The sequence below is a fragment of the Phoxinus phoxinus genome (assembly GCF_949152265.1).
Source record: "Phoxinus phoxinus genome assembly, chromosome: 8".
Classification (NCBI taxonomy): Eukaryota; Metazoa; Chordata; class Actinopteri; order Cypriniformes; family Leuciscidae; genus Phoxinus; species Phoxinus phoxinus.
Genome location: NC_136883.1, coordinates 8,500,883 through 8,519,141, shown reverse-complemented (window position 1 = coordinate 8,519,141; position 18,259 = coordinate 8,500,883). Strand labels below are relative to the sequence as shown.

The window sequence follows — 18,259 nt, the reverse complement described above, 5'->3', positions numbered from 1 at the left end:
TCGACAACATATTAAAAATGTAATATTACACAAATTTATGTAATCCAATTATTTTATCATTTACAGGCAAGATGACTCAATTTTCTAAGAACATGGTTTCTGTCTCTCTCTGGATAACAGTCGTAATCCTTTTTGGTTCTCTCTGTGATGGTGGCAAAATCTTGGTGGTGCCTGTGGAGGGAAGTCACTGGGTGAACATGGACATCCTAATCAAGGCTTTACATGGTCAAGGGCACAGCATTGATGTAATACGCACCTATAATAGCTGGTTCGTAAAGGAGAATTCAACTTATTACAAATCTATAACCATACCAAACACCAAAGGAATGGATGAAGAATTTGTAGACGATATGCTCTTCAAAATGATCGACTATGAAAGAGGAAAGAGCCAGCTGAGCGCTGTACAGCTGTATTCATATGTATTCAAAGCTATTCATAAAACTCATGAAATGATATGTCAGCTTATAACAAATATATTTGAAAGTGCAGAGATTCTGAAGACACTGAAGGAAAAGCAGTATGATCTGATGCTAACTGATCCGTCGTGGGGTGCAGGGATTCTCCTGGCTCATAAACTCAAGTTACCCATGGTATATAATGTGAGATGGACCGCTACTGGTGAGGGACACTTTGATGTCGCTCCCTCACCAATGTCTTACATCCCTATCACAGGATCTGGAAACACTGACAAGATGAACTTCTTCCAACGAGTAAAAAACGCTTTCTTCTATTTGCTAATGGACATTCAGAACAGCCGTTTTAATTTGCCTCTGTACCAAACATTTTGTGATAAATATTTCCATCCGCCTGTAAGTTTTTATGAACTTCTCCAGGGGGCTGATATATGGCTTATGAGGGTTGATTTTGTTTTTGAATTTCCACGTCCAACAATGCCTAATATTATCTACATTGGAGGCTTTCAGTGTAAACCAGCGAAGGCCCTTCCACATGATCTGGAAGACTTCATGCAAGGTTCTGGAGAGCATGGAGTTATCATCATGTCTTTAGGGTCGTTCATCAGTGCCCTACCAGATGATTTCACAGAAGAAATAGCTACTGCTTTTGCTCGGCTCCCGCAAAAGGTGATTTGGAGATACACTGGAAAGAGACCATCTACTTTGGGGAACAACACATTACTGGTTGACTGGATGCCACAGAACGATCTTCTAGGGCATCCAAAGACTAAAGTTTTCGTTGCGCATGGCGGAACCAATGGGGTTCAAGAGGCTTTGTACCATGGTATTCCAGTGGTTGGAATTCCATTCTTTTTTGACCAGTACGACAATCTTCTTCGGTTGCAAGAAAGGGGAGCAGCCAAGATTCTCTCCATCTCAACGTTAAATAAGAACACACTGCATGCAGCCATACAGGAAGTAATCATCGAACCATCTTACAGACTGAGTATGAAGAGACTCTCTCATCTGCACAGAGACAAGCCAGTTAAACCTTTGGACAACGCCCTCTTCTGGATTGAGTTTTTAATGAGACACAAAGGTGCTGCTCACCTCCGTACAGAGTCCTACAAACTGCCTTGGTACTCCTATTACTCAGTAGATGTTGCAGTTACATTGTTTGCAGTTGTTCTGATATTCACTCTATCTATATTTTTAACAGTTCGATATATGTGTGTCAAGTGCTGCAGCAGAAAAAGAAAAACTGAGTGACATTTGCATTTGACGTTGATCACTTACAACTAATATACAATTATTTGACTGTTTTTACTGTTTAATGTACCCCCCCTAGTGATGGCCGGTTCGTGAACGAATCGTTCTTTTGAACCGGTTCTTTTCAGTGAACCGGTTGAACCAGTACACTAAATCGGACTGAATCGTTTAAAACAGTTTGCGTCTTGCGTCAGCGCTGATCAATCAATAAATAAAAAGTAACTCACTTTTCATTCCTGACAGTCCCTCCGACTTGAAATAAACAATATCCCGGAGAAGAATATGTTACTCCAGTAACTCCAACAGTTTAATGAACTGAACTGAGACATGTTATGTTGTCCTGAGAGAGAAGTGATGAGCATTTAGGCAGCACGTGAGCACGAGCAGCTGAGCATACATAGACTGACTGAGCATGCGTAAACAACACAGAGGTGTTCGACTCAGTCGGTGTATGACATAAAAGTATCGCGAGAGCAATTACAGAGCAGATAGGCTCCATATGCCTTCTAACGCTCTCGCTGTATTTTGATGTCATAGCGCTCGGTCGGACTCGGTCTGCGAAATCGAATCACCACCACCAGTACATACACACTCACGGACTGAACCGAAGACTGTTTCTTTCGGACGCGTCCGACATACTGAGATTAACCGATGAGCTCATTGAGCTGAGACACAGTGAACAATGAGCAGGCCAGGCATGCACACACGCCACGACGCCAGACGTCACGCCACACACACACATAATGACAGTGGAAAAACTGCTGAATATAACTGTTTATTTTGGACAACTGAACTGATGGTGTGCTTCTGAATAACCAACTATGAGCACTGGTGATTGAGGACTTGAATGAATGAGGCGGCGAATTTGGCGAAATGTAAGTTTATTTAAACAATTAAGTCAAACATGAAAATTAATTGTACTATTGTGAATGCAGGTTATATTGTAAGTTTTTTTTATGAGCTGCATCCTGGTTTCTGTAAAAAGTTGATGAAGACTATAGTTTATTAACTATATTTAAGATATGTAAAACATCCACATTTGAACATTATAGTGCCTGTATTGGACAATTAAGTTGCTAAACTGATTATGATGATTATTATTTAATTGCGTTATTTACAAATTACTTAAAATAAATAAATGTGTTTAAGTGTATGATCTGTATCGGGCTACCGGCGTGATGAAAGAATTTACGTCATTACGTCACGCTGAATGACGTCATTACGTGATGACGTAAGCGAACTGGTGAACGAGTTTTTTGAACCGGTTCATTGAAACGAACTGTCCGAAAGAACCGGTTCGCGGAAAAGAACCGGACTTCCCATCACTAACCCATCACTTTGTTCCAATCACCTGGATTTGCTAATTAGCACAGTTTTTCAGCCAGGAGATAGAACTAATTAGTGAAATCAGCTGACTGAGTTCATGGGTGGAATAAACATATGGCAGGACTTTTACTTTCTGACCCCTGAGGGATATTGCACAAAAGCAAGATAAGGGATTAAGCTGGGATTTTCCAGTTATCCTGGCTGAATTTAGCCATGACTCGGTTGCATGAAGGGAGGTTAAATTAATCTACATTAAGGCCCCGCTTACACGATGGGAAAACGCAGATATTTCTCTGCGTTTTGGCCTGTCATTTACACGAAAACGCCGTTTTTATCCCAGAAAACGATCATTTCTAAAAACTCCGGCCAAAGTGGAGATTTCTGAAAACGCCGGTTATATGTTGTCGTGTCAACTGGGAGAAACGGAGTTTTAGGTTCTCTCTTGTCGATTCTGAGGATTCTGATTGGCTTGCATGGCTTTATCCTTCTCCCTACACTGCCGCCCATAGGTTTAGCATAGTTATAAAGGCGCTCGACAGCGTATTTATGCGGGTTGTGTGCACGATGTTATTATTGAAAACGGAGGGGGAGAAATATTCGTTTCTCTAAATACCCGGCTATGTGTAAATGTGGCCTAAGTTACTATGGAGATTTGCACTTTACAGCTAGCCTGCTCCGGAGCAGGCTAACAACCAGGCTAAGATTAATCTTAGTGATTTATTGGCTAGTTCCTCCCTAAATCCTACTAGATATTAATGTGTTTTAGTCACTTCATGGTCCTGCATTAAAATACTAAACATACTGTCATTCATCTAAGTATGCGTACTGTTATTTTAGTTATTATTGAAAACTGCTGTCAATTTCATTGTCAGAGGTTTGATGAATATATATATATCGAGAGTTAAAGAGTTTATTGTCATACACCCAGTGAGGAAAGCAGATTTTCATGAGCAATTATTTGCTGTCCACAATGAATGCCAGCACAGTGCAAAATAACTATACTATACAATATGAGAAATAGAATATAGACTATGTATATCTATGCAAGTATGGAGTAGAAATGTACCGTTGAATGAGAAAAAATATCAATATATTATATATTATTGCAGTTGATGAGATAATAAGAAATGGCTCATGAAGTTGCAAATGTGGTTTACATTAAGTCCGTAACAAGGTCAATATGTAGTATATCCTACCTAGACTAAAGATTTGTGTGTTTCTTATTCACAATGGCTTGCCCTTTGTTGGATGATGTAGTTGATGAGGAAGTTTTAATACTCAGATTTGGCCAGAAATGTTTGTTCTTTAAGAGGAATAGATAGATACAAACGATAAAATAGATTAGATGGATAAAAATAGAGCACATTATCTGATTATAGATTACATCAAATCAATTAGAAACAAAATCTACATACAAATAGATAAGAGTAAAAATATTAAACAGATTATAGACATAAAATAAAATAAATAGATGCACATAGTGGGTAAGTGTTTGCAATTATTCTTCATGTTAAATGCATGTCCACTGGTCACATTTAAGGCAAAGTATATACAATCATTTTTGAAAATGACAAGTAACTCCTTGAATTGTAATTATGAGGGTTTCAGTGTAGCACTAGTTATTTGGACTAGTGGTTATATATAAATCGGTCCGCTATTGTTTGCCAGGCATTCTCTCTTTGCTTTATTACAGCAGCTGTATTGCCTTTTTTACATATTATATGTTTCACTTCTTCATACGTTTCCATAAGAAGCTGTTGCTCATTCGGCGAAAAGTATGCCGCACGGGTTTTGTCCATTTTTGCATCGATGATTCTGTGATCGATTTCGTGATCTTTTTAAGAATGCCGTGAACGTGCATTTATCCAAACTATATACACCTGGCTTGACATATCCGCGCATTCTCATCATGGCTCAGCAAACGTGCAACGGATTAAGCCAGGATGCACTGATTAAACTAGGTCAAGCCGCGACTGTTCTGTTATCCTGGCTTTCTTAATTCTACTTTTGTGCAATACCCCCCTGGACTTTCCACCTCTGCCCAGTAGTGCACAACACATGAAATGTAAACAACACAATGTAAACAAACCACAACACAATGAGAGCACACAACGCAATGAAGGGCCACAACACAATCGGAAACACATTGGAAACAAGCCAAAACACAATGGAAATGGTCCTATGTGTATACACAAAAGAGGCATATATATATATATATATATATATATATATATATATATATATATATATATATATACTCATTAACATTATATACTGGTAATATACAGTATATTGACACATGGACCTCCTTTTATTAAATGCGGTGATTTAATTAGGTGCTCTTAGAGTTGAATGAGCCGAGGGATGTAATGAAGGGTCTAATGATCTAACAAAATCCTAATTTTGATATCCAATATATTTTTATGAACCCTTGAAGGTCCTATGGGGCAATACATTATCATTCTATTGCGCAATCAGCCCATTTCACAGTGCCGTTTCTATTAACCCTCTGGGGTCTAAGGTGTTTTTGGGGTCCTTGAGATGTTTTGACATGCCCTGATATTAGTATTTTTTTCAGAGAACGGCTGATCTTTCGCTCTTTATATATAGATTACATAAACAGAGAATATTTCTTTTAGTTTTGAATTAGATTATTTAAAACTACACACTTAAATGATTATAGAGATATATAGCTCATGTCTGAGTGAATAGTATTCGCTGAGTTTTGTTTGAGTTTAGAGACGTGCTTCAGAAAAAAAGTTCACGGAGACGGCATAAAGCACTCCCTGTTTACTTTCTTTATTTTACAAAAGCACAATGTTTTATTTCGATTGTAAGTGGACACATAAAAAAGTAGACATTTAACAGCTTATTTTTTCATATTTCTTAAGGCTGTATGACCAAAACTGACGGAGTATTTTAGGTCTATTTTGCTGCTATGTAAAAAAAAACGAGCGAAACGCACCCGCGCGTTTGCCGACCCCAGGGGGTTAAAGTGCAATAAAAGACGCGCAGCTGCGTTTTGGACTAACCGCAAACGTCTAAGTGATGATTGTGGGAGGCCAAGGTAGAGAAAATTGCAATAATCCAGCCGTGATGTAATAAAGGCATAGATAACTTTCTTAAGGTCGTTGTCAGATAGGAAGGACTTCAGGCGGGAGATCTTTCTGAGATCATCTGTTTGTCAAGGCAGAGTTCGGACTCAAGAATGACACCCAGGTTTCTGGCATATGGTTAGATTGATCAGGTGAAGTGACCTACATTTTGCACTACAGTGCATCTTGCCTTAGGAGAACCAAAAATAATGACTTCTGTCTTCGCACTATTTAACTGGAGAAAGTTGTTAAAGGGATAGTTCACTTTAAAATTAAAATTCTGTCATCATTTACTCAGAATGTCGGTAACCAAACAGTAGACAGTAGTACCCATTGACTTCCATAGTATTTTTTTTCCTACTATGGAAGTCAATGGGTACGTGTCTACTGTTTGGTTACCGACATTCTTCAAAATATCTTCCTTTGTGTTCAGCAGACTATCCCTTTAACCATCCAAATGTTGATGTCTTATGGCTCATTTTCCACTGAGCGGTACGGTACGGTACACTATTATTTGCGTTTCCACTGTCAAAAGTTGAGAATGGTACCAAAAAGCTGAACCGTACAGTACCACTTTTTGGGTACCCTTCCGTTGGTGTACCTAGCACAGTGGTACGGTACTAAAGGGTGGAGCTAGACTCACTGCAGAAGTTTGATTGGCTGACAGAGAATCGTCACTTGCGCGTGCTACAAGGGGAAGGACAAAGCAAGTGTCACGGTCACCACCTACTGTAATTGTCTTCGTCACTGTCATGTGTTAGTACCCGTCTGCACTACAGTTCCCAGCATCCTCCATGGCCCACACCTGCACATCCTTCACCATTACCCGCACCTGCCAGCAATCTTCATCACCACTCACCGTCTTCAGCTGTTGCCCTCATTATTCCTCTGTGTATTTAAGTTCCTCTCATGTCAGTGTTCAGTGTCGGTTATTATTTGTGTTAACGAGTATGTGTTACTCCCGTTTGTGCTAGTGAATTCCTTGATTATCTACAAGTCCTTTGTCGTGCGCTCCAATCCAGAAACGTTACAGCTAGTGATGGGCAGATCGAGGCTTCGTGAAGCAATGAAACAGTTGAACCAAATGGTTCATATTGTTTCGAGGCTTCGAATCAATCCGACACCCGTCTCCACGGTGACACCTAGTGGTCACTTGCAGGTGTTGATCTGAAACAACCTTGACGAGCCATTCAATTTTATTTTTATTTTTTATTATTGTACTTTTCTAATATGTGAATCTTGTAACATATAGGCTCATCACTGTGCATAATGTTATTTTGGTCCTGCAAAATGAATATTAATAAAATAAATCAAGCCACAACGTCTCACTTTTTTAGATATTTTTATTCAAAAATATTAATTTCTCTGCTGTGGAAGGACTTAGCCTACTTCTTTTTTTACAGATAATTTCTCCAGCCTTTGAAAAAATCCTCTCACAAGGGACACTTGTTGCTGGAATGCAAAGATATTTTTTAGCCATGACATACAAATGAGGAAAGATTACTGCTCTCTCTTTCCAGTAAGTTAGTGGATCATGAGTTCTGGGCAAATACGCATCGTTGATGTATTTATTTATTTATTCACTTCCACTGTGGCATCAGCTGTAGCATTGTGTATCATCTGGGTTTGATGGATACAAGTATCAAAAAGTTCCCATAAACTGTCCTGTGTTTCTACTGGTGTTGATGTTGATGATGTTGATGGGTCTGATGTTGACATTTCTATCCCTATCTATAATCTATCTATCTATCTATCTATCTATCTATCTATCTATCTATCTATCTATCTATCTATCTATCTATCTATCTATCTATCTATCTATCTATCTATCTATCTATATGTAGTGGGACGCACTGCGTCCAATTAACCTAATGCGTTCGGCCGTGAGTTCAATCATAACGATACGGGACCATATAAAAAGGGTTTCGAGTCACTGTTTACGTGTGAGTGTCGTCTGCGTGGTGCGTCATTGCCCGGGCAACGCCCCTGCCGGTTCCTCATCCGTTCTCGCTTGGAGCCTTGAGGATAAATTGCGGCTGTGGGCTGTTGGCAGCTGCTACTCTCCTTTGGCGTTCCTCATGGCGTGGTTTTGTGTGTGCGCGTGACGTGGACGCGCGACTTATGAAATGAAGGAGGAATAGACTGGTCAGTGACACCTGTGGGGCAACGCTGTTTAACGTAGTGATGGGCAGATCGAGGCTTCGTGAAGCAATGAAACAGTTGAACCAAATGGTTCATATTGTTTCGAGGCTTCGAATCAATCCGACACCCGTCTCCACGGTGACACCTAGTGGTCACTTGCAGGTGTTGATCCTGAAACAACCTTGACGAGCCATTAAAAAAAATGTGTTGTTTTTTTATTATTGTATTTTTCTAATATGTGAAGCTTGTAACCTAGGCTCCTCACTGTGCATAATGTTATTTTGGTCCTGCAAAATGAATATTAATAAAATAAATCAAGTCACAATGTCTCACTTTTTTAGATATTTTTATTCAAAAATATTAATTTCTCTGCTGTGGAAGGACTTAGCCTACTTCTTTTTTTACAGATAATTTCTCCAGCCTTTGAAAAAATCCTCACAAGAGACACTTGTTGCTGGTATGCAAAGACATTTTTTAGCCAGGACATACAAATGAGGAAAGATTACTGCTCTCTCTTTCCAGTAAGTTAGTGGATCATGAGTTCTGGGCAAATACGCATCGTTGATGTATTTTTTCACTTCCACTGTGGCATCAGCTCCTCAAATGGCGCATCATGGATGATGTATTGTTGCAGTAGGCAAGCTGCCGATCACAATACACACATCTCACTTTATTTGGGGTTTCTAAATGGAAATGCTCCCACACCACAGATGTACGGCATCTCTTCTGGGGAGCCTCCATTTTATCTATCTATCCATATCTATCTAGATATGTATCTACAATCTATCTATGTATTTAGATATATAATATGTATCTACAATCTATCTATGTATTTAGATATATAATATGTATCTACAATCTATCTATGTATTTAGATATATAATATGTATCTATAATCTAGGCTATCTATGTATTCATATAGCCTATGTAGCCTATCTTTAATCTATCTATATATGTATCTATCTATCTATTAATCTAGCTGTCTATATTTATATCTATGTATCTATTAATGTGTCACTATATGTATACTCTGTGCCTCTCTAGCCTATCAGTCAATGTGTTGTGTAAATTTAAATGTAAGCCTAAATATAACTAAACAAATCGCACTATAAATGTCACTATATCACCAAAAATCCGCTATCTCAAAATCAAACTACTCTCACAAAAACCCACGAGGTCAATATGCGTTAATTTCACTTTTATACAGATGTGCGATTGTGAGGTCTGTTTCCGACCGTGTCAATCAAACGCTGATTCGGCGGATCACACCTGATGAAACACTTAGTGAAACACTTCGAGGCTTCGTTTGGCCATAGTCACGTGACATGGGTGTTTTGAATCACGCTTCGGATCAGTGTTTCGAATCATCTGCGCTTCGGGATCTCGCAAAGCTTCGGAACGACTGTTTCGCGTCAGCCATCCCTAGTTTAACGCTGCTGTTTTGTACACTCGGATTCCTCCTGTTTTGTACACTCGGATTCCTGCTGCTTTGTACACTCGGATTCCTGCTGTTTTATACACTCGGATTCCTGCTGTTTTGTACACTCGGATTCCTGCTGTTTTGTACACTCGGATTCCTGCTGTTTTGTACACTCGGATTCCTCCTGTTTTGTACACTCGGATTCCTGCTGCTTTGTACACTCGGATTCCTCCTGTTTTGTACACTCGGATTCCTGCTGCTTTGTACACTCGGATTCCTGCTGTTTTATACACTCGGATTCCTGCTGTTTTGTACACTCGGATTCCTGCTGCTTTGTACACTCGGATTCCTGCTGTTTTGTACTCCGTACTCTTCCCGGCAATAACATTTTGCATCAACATGTGCGCAACATTTATGCAACTTGTGTGACACCTGCTCTACAGCACTCGTCCTTGTGGTTGCTGGGTTGTTTCTCCAAACTAGTCTTGCAAATTGTGTGATTTGCTGTTTATATATATTTTGTGCGTTTATTTATGAATGTTTTGGTTTATGTCTGTTTCTTGTGAAGGTGTTGTTAGAAGAATAGTTTTGTATTATTTATATTATGTGTGTTTTGTTATATGTTGAGACCAGTGCAGTCATTTCTGCTCTCATTACAGGAGCCGAGGCTTCGGTGCAGGCCGCTAGTACTAGGCCCTCACGTGCTGTGGTGGAGGTTCTGTCACTGAGTGCTGTGCGTTCATGCTTGACCGTATTGGAGTGTGTGTGATACCTGTGCACAGGGTGGTAAGAGTGATTATAGGGGCCTTGTGCCCACTAAAGTAGTGTACCTGCCATGGTTAAGCCTCGGCTACCTCTTTGACTTGAGTGTTGAGTGTTGCATGATGACCCAGTCTTTGATGTTGTCTGAAGATTGTTGCTGACTACAATAAACTCTTTTGTATTTTTGTATCCACGTCTCTGGCCCTTCCTCGATAACAACGTTCCTGTGTCCTTTTTGTGGGTCATTAAATTCATAAGTATTGATATTTCCCTGTTAAACAGGGTGGCGTAGTCGTGCATATTTAGAGGTAGTTTGCACCTCTTGAGGTCCCGCTACATATATTTATATCTATGTATCTATTAATGTGTCACTATACTCTGTGTCTCTAGCCTATCAGTCAATGTGTTGTGTAAATTTAAATGTAAGCCTAAATATAACTAAACAAATCGCACTATAAATGACGTTAGCCTATATCACCAAAAATCCGCTATCTCAATATCAAACTCCTCTCACAAAAAACCCACAAGGTCATGCGTTGACTTCACTTTTATACAGATGTGCGATTGTGTGGTCTGTTTCCGACCGTGTCAATCAAACGCTGATTCGGCGGATCACACCTGATGAAACACTTAGTGAAACACTTCGAGGCTTCGTTTGGCCATAGTCACGTGACATGGGTGTTTTGAATCACGCTTCGGATCAGTGTTTCGAAACATCTGCGCTTCGGGATCTCGCAAAGCTTCGGAACGAGTGTTTCGCGTCAGCCATCCCTAGTTACAGCAAGAAGCGCCATTTTTAAAACACAACACCATTGCAAAACAATGTCGCCGTGCAGCATAACATTACCGTGGTCGACCCAGGAGGTGAATAAAGGGTGCAAAGGGAACTCGATGGCATGATGAGAAACGAAAAGGTTTTTCAGCATGTTTCTGAAAGGATGGTGGCCGAGGGTTTCCAGCGGACGTCCGAGCAGTGCCGCATTAAAAGCAAGAAACTGTGAAGTGATTACCGTAAGGTGAAAGACCACAACAGCCAGAGTGGTGTTCACAGAATTTTTTTTTAAGTGGTTAGATATGATGGACGCCATCTACGGACACAGACCGGCGAGTTTGAGAATCGTACCGTACTGTACCGTACCGGTACGGAACCAAAGTAGTGCAGTCTCCCTAATGCCCACTTGCTGATCAAGGCGGGTGAGGAGGATGTTGTGGTCAACGGTGTCGAAGGCGGGTTAAGTAGAAGTAGTAATTAAGTAGAGGATCTATGACCTCTGGAAGCATCTCTTTCAGCAGCTTAGTCGGTATAGGGTCTAACATGCATGTTGTCGATTTAGATGATTTAACGAGTTTAGAAAATTCTTCCTCTCCTATAGCAATGAATGAATCGAATTTTTCATCAGGGAGACTACAATGCACTTCCTGATGCAATACTGCAGTAGATGGTTGCATAGTTATAATTTTGTCCCTAATATTATCAATCTTGTAAGTAAAGAAGTTCATAAAGTCATTACTGCTGTGTTGCTTGGAAACTTCTGGGCTTGAAGCTTTATTTTTCGTCCGTTTAGCCACTGTTTCAAATAAATACCTAGGGTTGTGTTTATTTTCTTCTAATAGGGTTGTAAAATAAGCAGATCTAGCAGCTTTTAAGGCCTCTCTGTATGCAATCATGCTCTCTTTCCATGAAATGCGAAATACCTCAAGTTTTGTTTTCTTCCAGTTGCGCTCCATTTTTCTGGCTGCTCTCTTAAGGGCCTGAGTGTGCTCGTTGTGCCACGGCGTTGGACTATGTTCTTTAATCTTCTTTAAGCGCAAAGGAGCAGTTTTGTCTAAAGTGCTGGAAAAGAGAGAGTCAAAAGTTTCTGTCACAATATTGAGTTATTCTATGCTATCTGGGATGCTGAGAAGATGAAACTGATCAGGAAGATTATTAATAAAGCAATCTTTAGTAGCAGAAGGGATAGGTCTAACATATTTGTAACACGGAGTCGGCTTTGCAGCCTTGGCTAAATTAAGTTTGCACGAGACTAGATAATGATCTGAGATGTCATCGCTCTGCTGCAGAATTTCAACGGCATCAACATTTATTCCATGAGATAATATTAAATCTAGAGTATGATTACGACAATGAGTAGGTGCTGACACGTGTTGTCTAACTCCAATAGAGTTAAGAATGTCTTTAAATGCCAATCCCAATGCATCTTTTTCGTTATCTACATGTATATTAAAATGCCTAGCAGGTGTTCCATCTACCTGTACATTTCACTATATTAAAATCACCAACAATTAGGTTTTTATCTGCAGCCAGTAATAACTCTGATAGAAAGTCAGCAAGTTATTTGATAAAGTCTGTATGGTACCCTGGTGGCCTGCATACAGTACCCAGCACAAATCTCAAACGTGATTTATCATTTACACTAGTTATTGTTATATTAAGCACCAACACTTCAAAATAATTATATTTGAAACTAGACTTAGTCTAGAAGTGAATCAACCAAAACTAACTTTAGCTGGCCAATAACTTTATTCTAGAGTTGCTGTAAAGCCAAAACAATCGCTGTTACTTTAATTTCCTATTATCACTGTAAAGCTGCTTTGAAACAATCTATATTGTTAAAAGGGCTATATAAATGAAGGTGACTTGACTTGACTGTGTAACCAGGGCAAAAACTGACTGCCTTGACAGCTTATCTACATTATCTAGCATACAATCTGGGAAAGCATCATGCAGACAAGATATAATATATCAAATATTTCACTTGCTTTTAATAATGTATGATAGAGAACAAGATGTGTCCTTCCTTTGGGTTCCTGGCCATGTAGGGGTGGAAAGAAATGAGGTTGTTGATGTTTTGGCTAAAGGATCTATAAAACATGAAAAAGTTGATATACAAGTACCGTTATGTAGAGCAGAAATTAAAACCATTATAAAGGGACATACAAACAAAATATGGCAAGAATACTGGGATATTGATACTGGACGGCATTTGTATAATGTAAAAAAACAAGTAGACATGCAGTGAGCTTTAGACAGGGCAGAAATCCAAAAAAGAAAAGATAATTAATCAACTTAGAATAGGTCATGCTGGTTTAAATTTCACATGACATAGAATAGGAAAACACCCCACTGGACTTTGCACCCACTGTAACACACGGGAGAGTAAAACACATTTCATTAGATTGTAAAAGAAAGAATGTCGTTAGAAATACAAGGTGGAAAATCTGATGGGAAAAACAATGTCTTGTACAGTCTCCTAATGAATTATTTAAAAAATATTGGGATAAAAGAATTTAATATGAATAGTTTTTTTCCCCTCATCCTTTCTTCCTGTCAAGCTGCTGTCCATATTCCAGTCTAGTAGGTGGCGGTAATTCACCTTTAAGTTGGTTTGCCAACCGCCAATAAAAATTAAAAGAAGAAGAAACAGACTGTAGTTCCTTCTCGCCTCTGGAGGGCGCCATTGCGCGTATGTGTAGTGCAATGGGAAGAATAACTTAAGAGTTACGGTTGAAATCCCTGAGGACACGTAAACTGCAGTGTGAGTTTAGAAATAACGCTATTTTTCTGAAAGAAAAGAGGAAAAGCCTCATTCAGGAGTTTGAGTCGATTCCTGCATTCTCTCGAATGCAATGAGATTTCGATGTGACGTGAATTCGAGGCTGCAGTGACAGAGATTGAGCGTGAGTAATTGTTCCGTTCCGTGTGATCATTAATGTTGTTTGAATCTTTGTATCGTAGTTCATGTGGTGCTGTTGATGGTAATGGAAACAATACTTCTTTCTCTTTTGATATACAATAATATCAGAGGAGAGAATGAGAACACGAGAGTTGACAGCTGCGTAAGTTTTCTAGTGCGGTGCGGTGTAACGTTTCATAGAGTGTAATTTATATACAATCAATAATAATTTATTTTATTATTGATTGTAAATGTTTATATTAACTCAACGAAAATAGATTATGAGCTAGGCTATGTGCTGTTTTTGATGTCTGCTCATTCAATAAGTGTATAAGTACTGGAAATTAGATGGAAATTAATATAGTAATAATGTCACTGCATGGTTGGTGGTAATGTGAGAAGAGTGTAAAATGTGTTTACTTTTGATCTTATAACTAGCCTAAGTGTGTGTGGCTTATGAGAATGTATCTTTAATAATGTTTCCGTGTTTTTTTCTTTATCCAGAAAGCATAACAACTGCCGTTGTTTATTCTGGATTTGAAGTATTCTTACAGATTGTTTGTAGCTATACTTTGGTTTATTGTTGGGAACGTCTCCGTACATTTATTGGAACGCGTTTCATTTTTGTGTATTTTTTTTTTGCTTTCTAAGTTTTGTTTATACTAGGGATGCACCAATATGAAAATTTTGTCTGATACAATAAACCATTAAAGCCGCTAAGCGATATAATGGCTGATAGGCCTAAATCTAAATTCAGATTTTTATATAGGCCTACTTGATAGCTATAGGCTACATTAACAAAATACTCACCATTAAAAGTCATGTCCCATACTCACCATTAAAAGTCATGTCCCAAACACCAAAACATAAATCAAACGTATACAAGTAGCCTAGTTGAACCAATGCTGCGTTCACACCAAACGCGAATAGAACGTAAAATTCTCATCTATCGCGTCTAGTTTGATACTGCGTTCACACCAAACGCGAATAGAGCGTCAAATTCACGTCTATCGCGTCTAGTTTGACGCTTGAACATATTGAATGCATTCGCGCATCCAAAGCGAAATGGAGGCGAAATCTGCTTCTTGTGGGAGGGTCAAGTGCTAGGCTGGTCTGTTTGCAAGAAAAGCCGCAAAATTTAAAAATACTAGGCTACTCTTATTGTGTCACGAAATGTACTTTTAAGAGTTGTTCAGTCGAGAATTTAGTTGTTTAAAGCTCAAATCTGGTTAATTATTTATAAAGATAGCACCTATTTAAAAAATTTGATCTGACGTTTTCGGAGTTGTGAGATCCAGGCGATCATCGGGCGCTCAGCGCTCATGTAACCCGCCTGGAACAGCCTTACCTCGGCTAGTCCTCCTGACCGCTGGTACACGAGAAATGTTTAAATTCACAATCTATAGCTTCGGTTATATTATATGAAACATATGTTAAAATACATTAATGACTCGTTATAACGTAGGTCAAACGACTTCTTCAATAATGAGTTTTTCTTCATCTCATTCAGAAATGTATGACTGCAAGTCTTAGTATTCAGTGTCACATTCATAGTTAACATATAGCTGAACAATGTCATTCCTTCTTTCACGCAGGCATTTGGTCATATTACAAAATAATTTGAGGACAAACATATAAAATAAGTTATTGAGGCCAAACATTTAAAATTACATTATAATTTTATAATTATATAAAATTATACACACTGTATAATTTTGTGACGGAGAGACACACATTCTCCTCAAAACATTGTGTTCATCTGTGCTGTGTCGAGGTAGCCTGGGTTTCCCCAGACTGCCTTTGCGCAGCGCGATTTTATTCTCGCTGAAAGGCAGTCTGGAAACCATGGACCTGATTTTCGCCTCGTTTAGGGAACCAATCACAGAACGGGGAGGGAGCAGCAAGACGATGACGACATCTTTGCGACACAACTAAGCAGTTTGTTTATATCTATGGAGTCAACATGGCAGCAGACGCGAAGCTACCTTTTGATGCAGCCTTAGATATTGTTCTAAGTAGTTTAGATCGCAATTTTATTTAGAAAAAAGAGCAGCGTTTGGCGTTAAACCATTTCTCTACATACGTCATCTGGTATAATGGAAACGATTGGCTATGAGCTACGTACAGGCGCATTTGATAGACATTCTTAGCACCCAATAAACGGCGCCGGCGCATTCGTAAACCACGCCTCAAATACGAGAAAATGAACATGTGGTTCCCAGACCCAAGTCTCAACGAGAATTGGGTCTGGCGTTAGCCAGGCTAGTGTCGAGGCACAACTCACATAAAGTTGATAATTCCGCAAAAATGTATGTATTTTTGATTTAGAATACTTTTAATATTTATTAAGAGATTAACTACTTAACTGTGGTTGTGAAATAACCGCAGATAAAGTGAAAGTGGTTATTACTAAATTTAAATATAATAAATTACCATAGACTGTTCACATCAATTATGCCACAAAATGAATTTGGAAATACACTGGAAAGCAGTGGCGGGCCGTGCATTTCACACATAGGCCTTCAGTGATGTCAACCCTGAATTAATAACTTTTAATAGTGTAGCAGCGCACGCACATACTCTCTATAATTGTTGTGAAATTCCTGTTTTTATTTTGCACCGGCAGTTATAGGGTTAATGCGGTGAGTTCGCGAAAGGTAGAGAGAAACGAGCAATTGAGTTCGGCTTTTGTGTACAGTGGTTCTTGCGTTCCGATTATAAATTCAGAAACGGATCCTCATCCCTGTCTTATCCTTCAATGGCTATAGTATTAATGTTTGAAAAAAAGAAGTTGTTTCGATCATACATTTACAAGAAAAATTAGGAAGAAAATCATATTCAGCACGCCACGGACAAAAACAGGGGCAAAAAATGCATTATAATGATTTTTTGGACATACTCTCCAAAACTGATTTTTTTTACACAAAATCCATCCTAATTTATTTCCTCAAAAAGACTTGAATTACTTGGTTGTACAGGTTGTCTGTGCTTTTCAGTCCCAGCAACCTTTTCTATCACCACCGAGGTTAATGTGCTGAAAGTCGAGTCTGTCCCGTCGTATTTCTGTCATAAGTTTTAATTCGCTTTAGTGCTGAGAGTGTCTGCTCGACAGAAGCAGTAACGTTAAACGGGAAAAACACCGCAAAACATGACGATGTGTAACGTTACAGCCGACACAAGCTCTCACACAGATTTTTGAACGATATCATTGAGATCAGCGGGACTTTTGCCTTCAAAATCAGTCCTGGCATAACTTTACATTACAGTCAGTTCTGTTTTTACCCGGGACAGATCGATAGAGTTCCGAGACTCTGCGTAAGCTGGATAAGGGATTTTTTTCCGGTAGGTTTGAAACTGCTGGTGGTCGAGGAAGGTTGAAAAACTATTAAATCTACAGGTATTTTAGTTTACACAGTTCACAACTAGATACGGTCAGCTAGCTCTGACTACCAGTAATAATACCCGCTCTGACCATCCAATCAAAGGGCGTGAAAATGCTTACGTTATTGTGTGCCTGCTAGATGGCCCCGGTGCAATCAACTCGATATCTGATTGGCTGATTAAATCTGACCGATTATCTGATTGGTTAAAGCAACAGTTTCATTGCCATTCATTTTAAGCTACAGGCGCCTGCACTATCGATTCTGAAGGCCTTGAGGCAGATATATATGACCCTGGCAACACATGATGGCTGAAATATGATTGGATAAAAGCGCTAAAATAAATATACACTACTGGAAGCAGCGCAACCAAGAAAAAAGCTATGAAATTAAGATAACGGACTATTGGGAATAATTTAATACTCATTCATAAAAAAATAATATTAAAGTGCAAGTCAGTGATTCTGATAGTGTTTAGGCCAGCAGAGAAGGCCTTGCTGGCCCTGACGGCCCACCACTGCTGGAAAGAGACCATCTACTGTGGGAGGCAACACATTACTTGTTGACTGGATGCCACAGAACGATCTTCTAGGGCAGAACCAATGGGGTTTAAGAAGCTTTGTACCATGGTATTCCAGTGGTTGGAATTCCATTCTTTTTTGACCAGCATGACAATCTTCTTCGTTTACAAGACAAGGGAGGAGCCGAGATGCTCTCCGTCACAACTTTAAACAAGAACACACTGCATGCAGCAATATAGGAAGTAATCAACAAACCATCTTACAGACTGAGTATG

The 18,259-nt window shown here is 39.2% G+C and overlaps 3 protein-coding genes across 5 annotated transcripts in view; 2 read left to right on the top strand and 1 right to left on the bottom strand.

The window, feature by feature from the left end:
- LOC307003355 (CLOCK-interacting pacemaker) overlaps nt 1-18,259 on the bottom strand; it is a 350,350-nt gene that overhangs the window by 145,281 nt on the left and 186,810 nt on the right. The gene's annotated exons all lie outside the window — the stretch shown is intronic.
- On the top strand, nt 72-1,664 carry LOC307003423 (UDP-glucuronosyltransferase 2A2-like; the record flags this gene model as incomplete). Its single annotated transcript, XM_079621786.1, has 1 exon — nt 72-1,664. One exon carries the CDS (start codon nt 72-74, stop codon nt 1,662-1,664), a length of 1,593 nt encoding a protein of 530 aa, XP_079477912.1.
- Nucleotides 14,017-18,259, top strand: part of LOC307003356 (UDP-glucuronosyltransferase 2A2-like) — a 47,035-nt gene continuing 42,792 nt past the window's right edge. The window contains exon 1 of the mRNA XM_079621658.1: nt 14,017-14,087. The gene's annotated coding sequence lies outside the window, so the exon portion shown is untranslated. The remainder of the gene's footprint in view (nt 14,088-18,259) is intronic.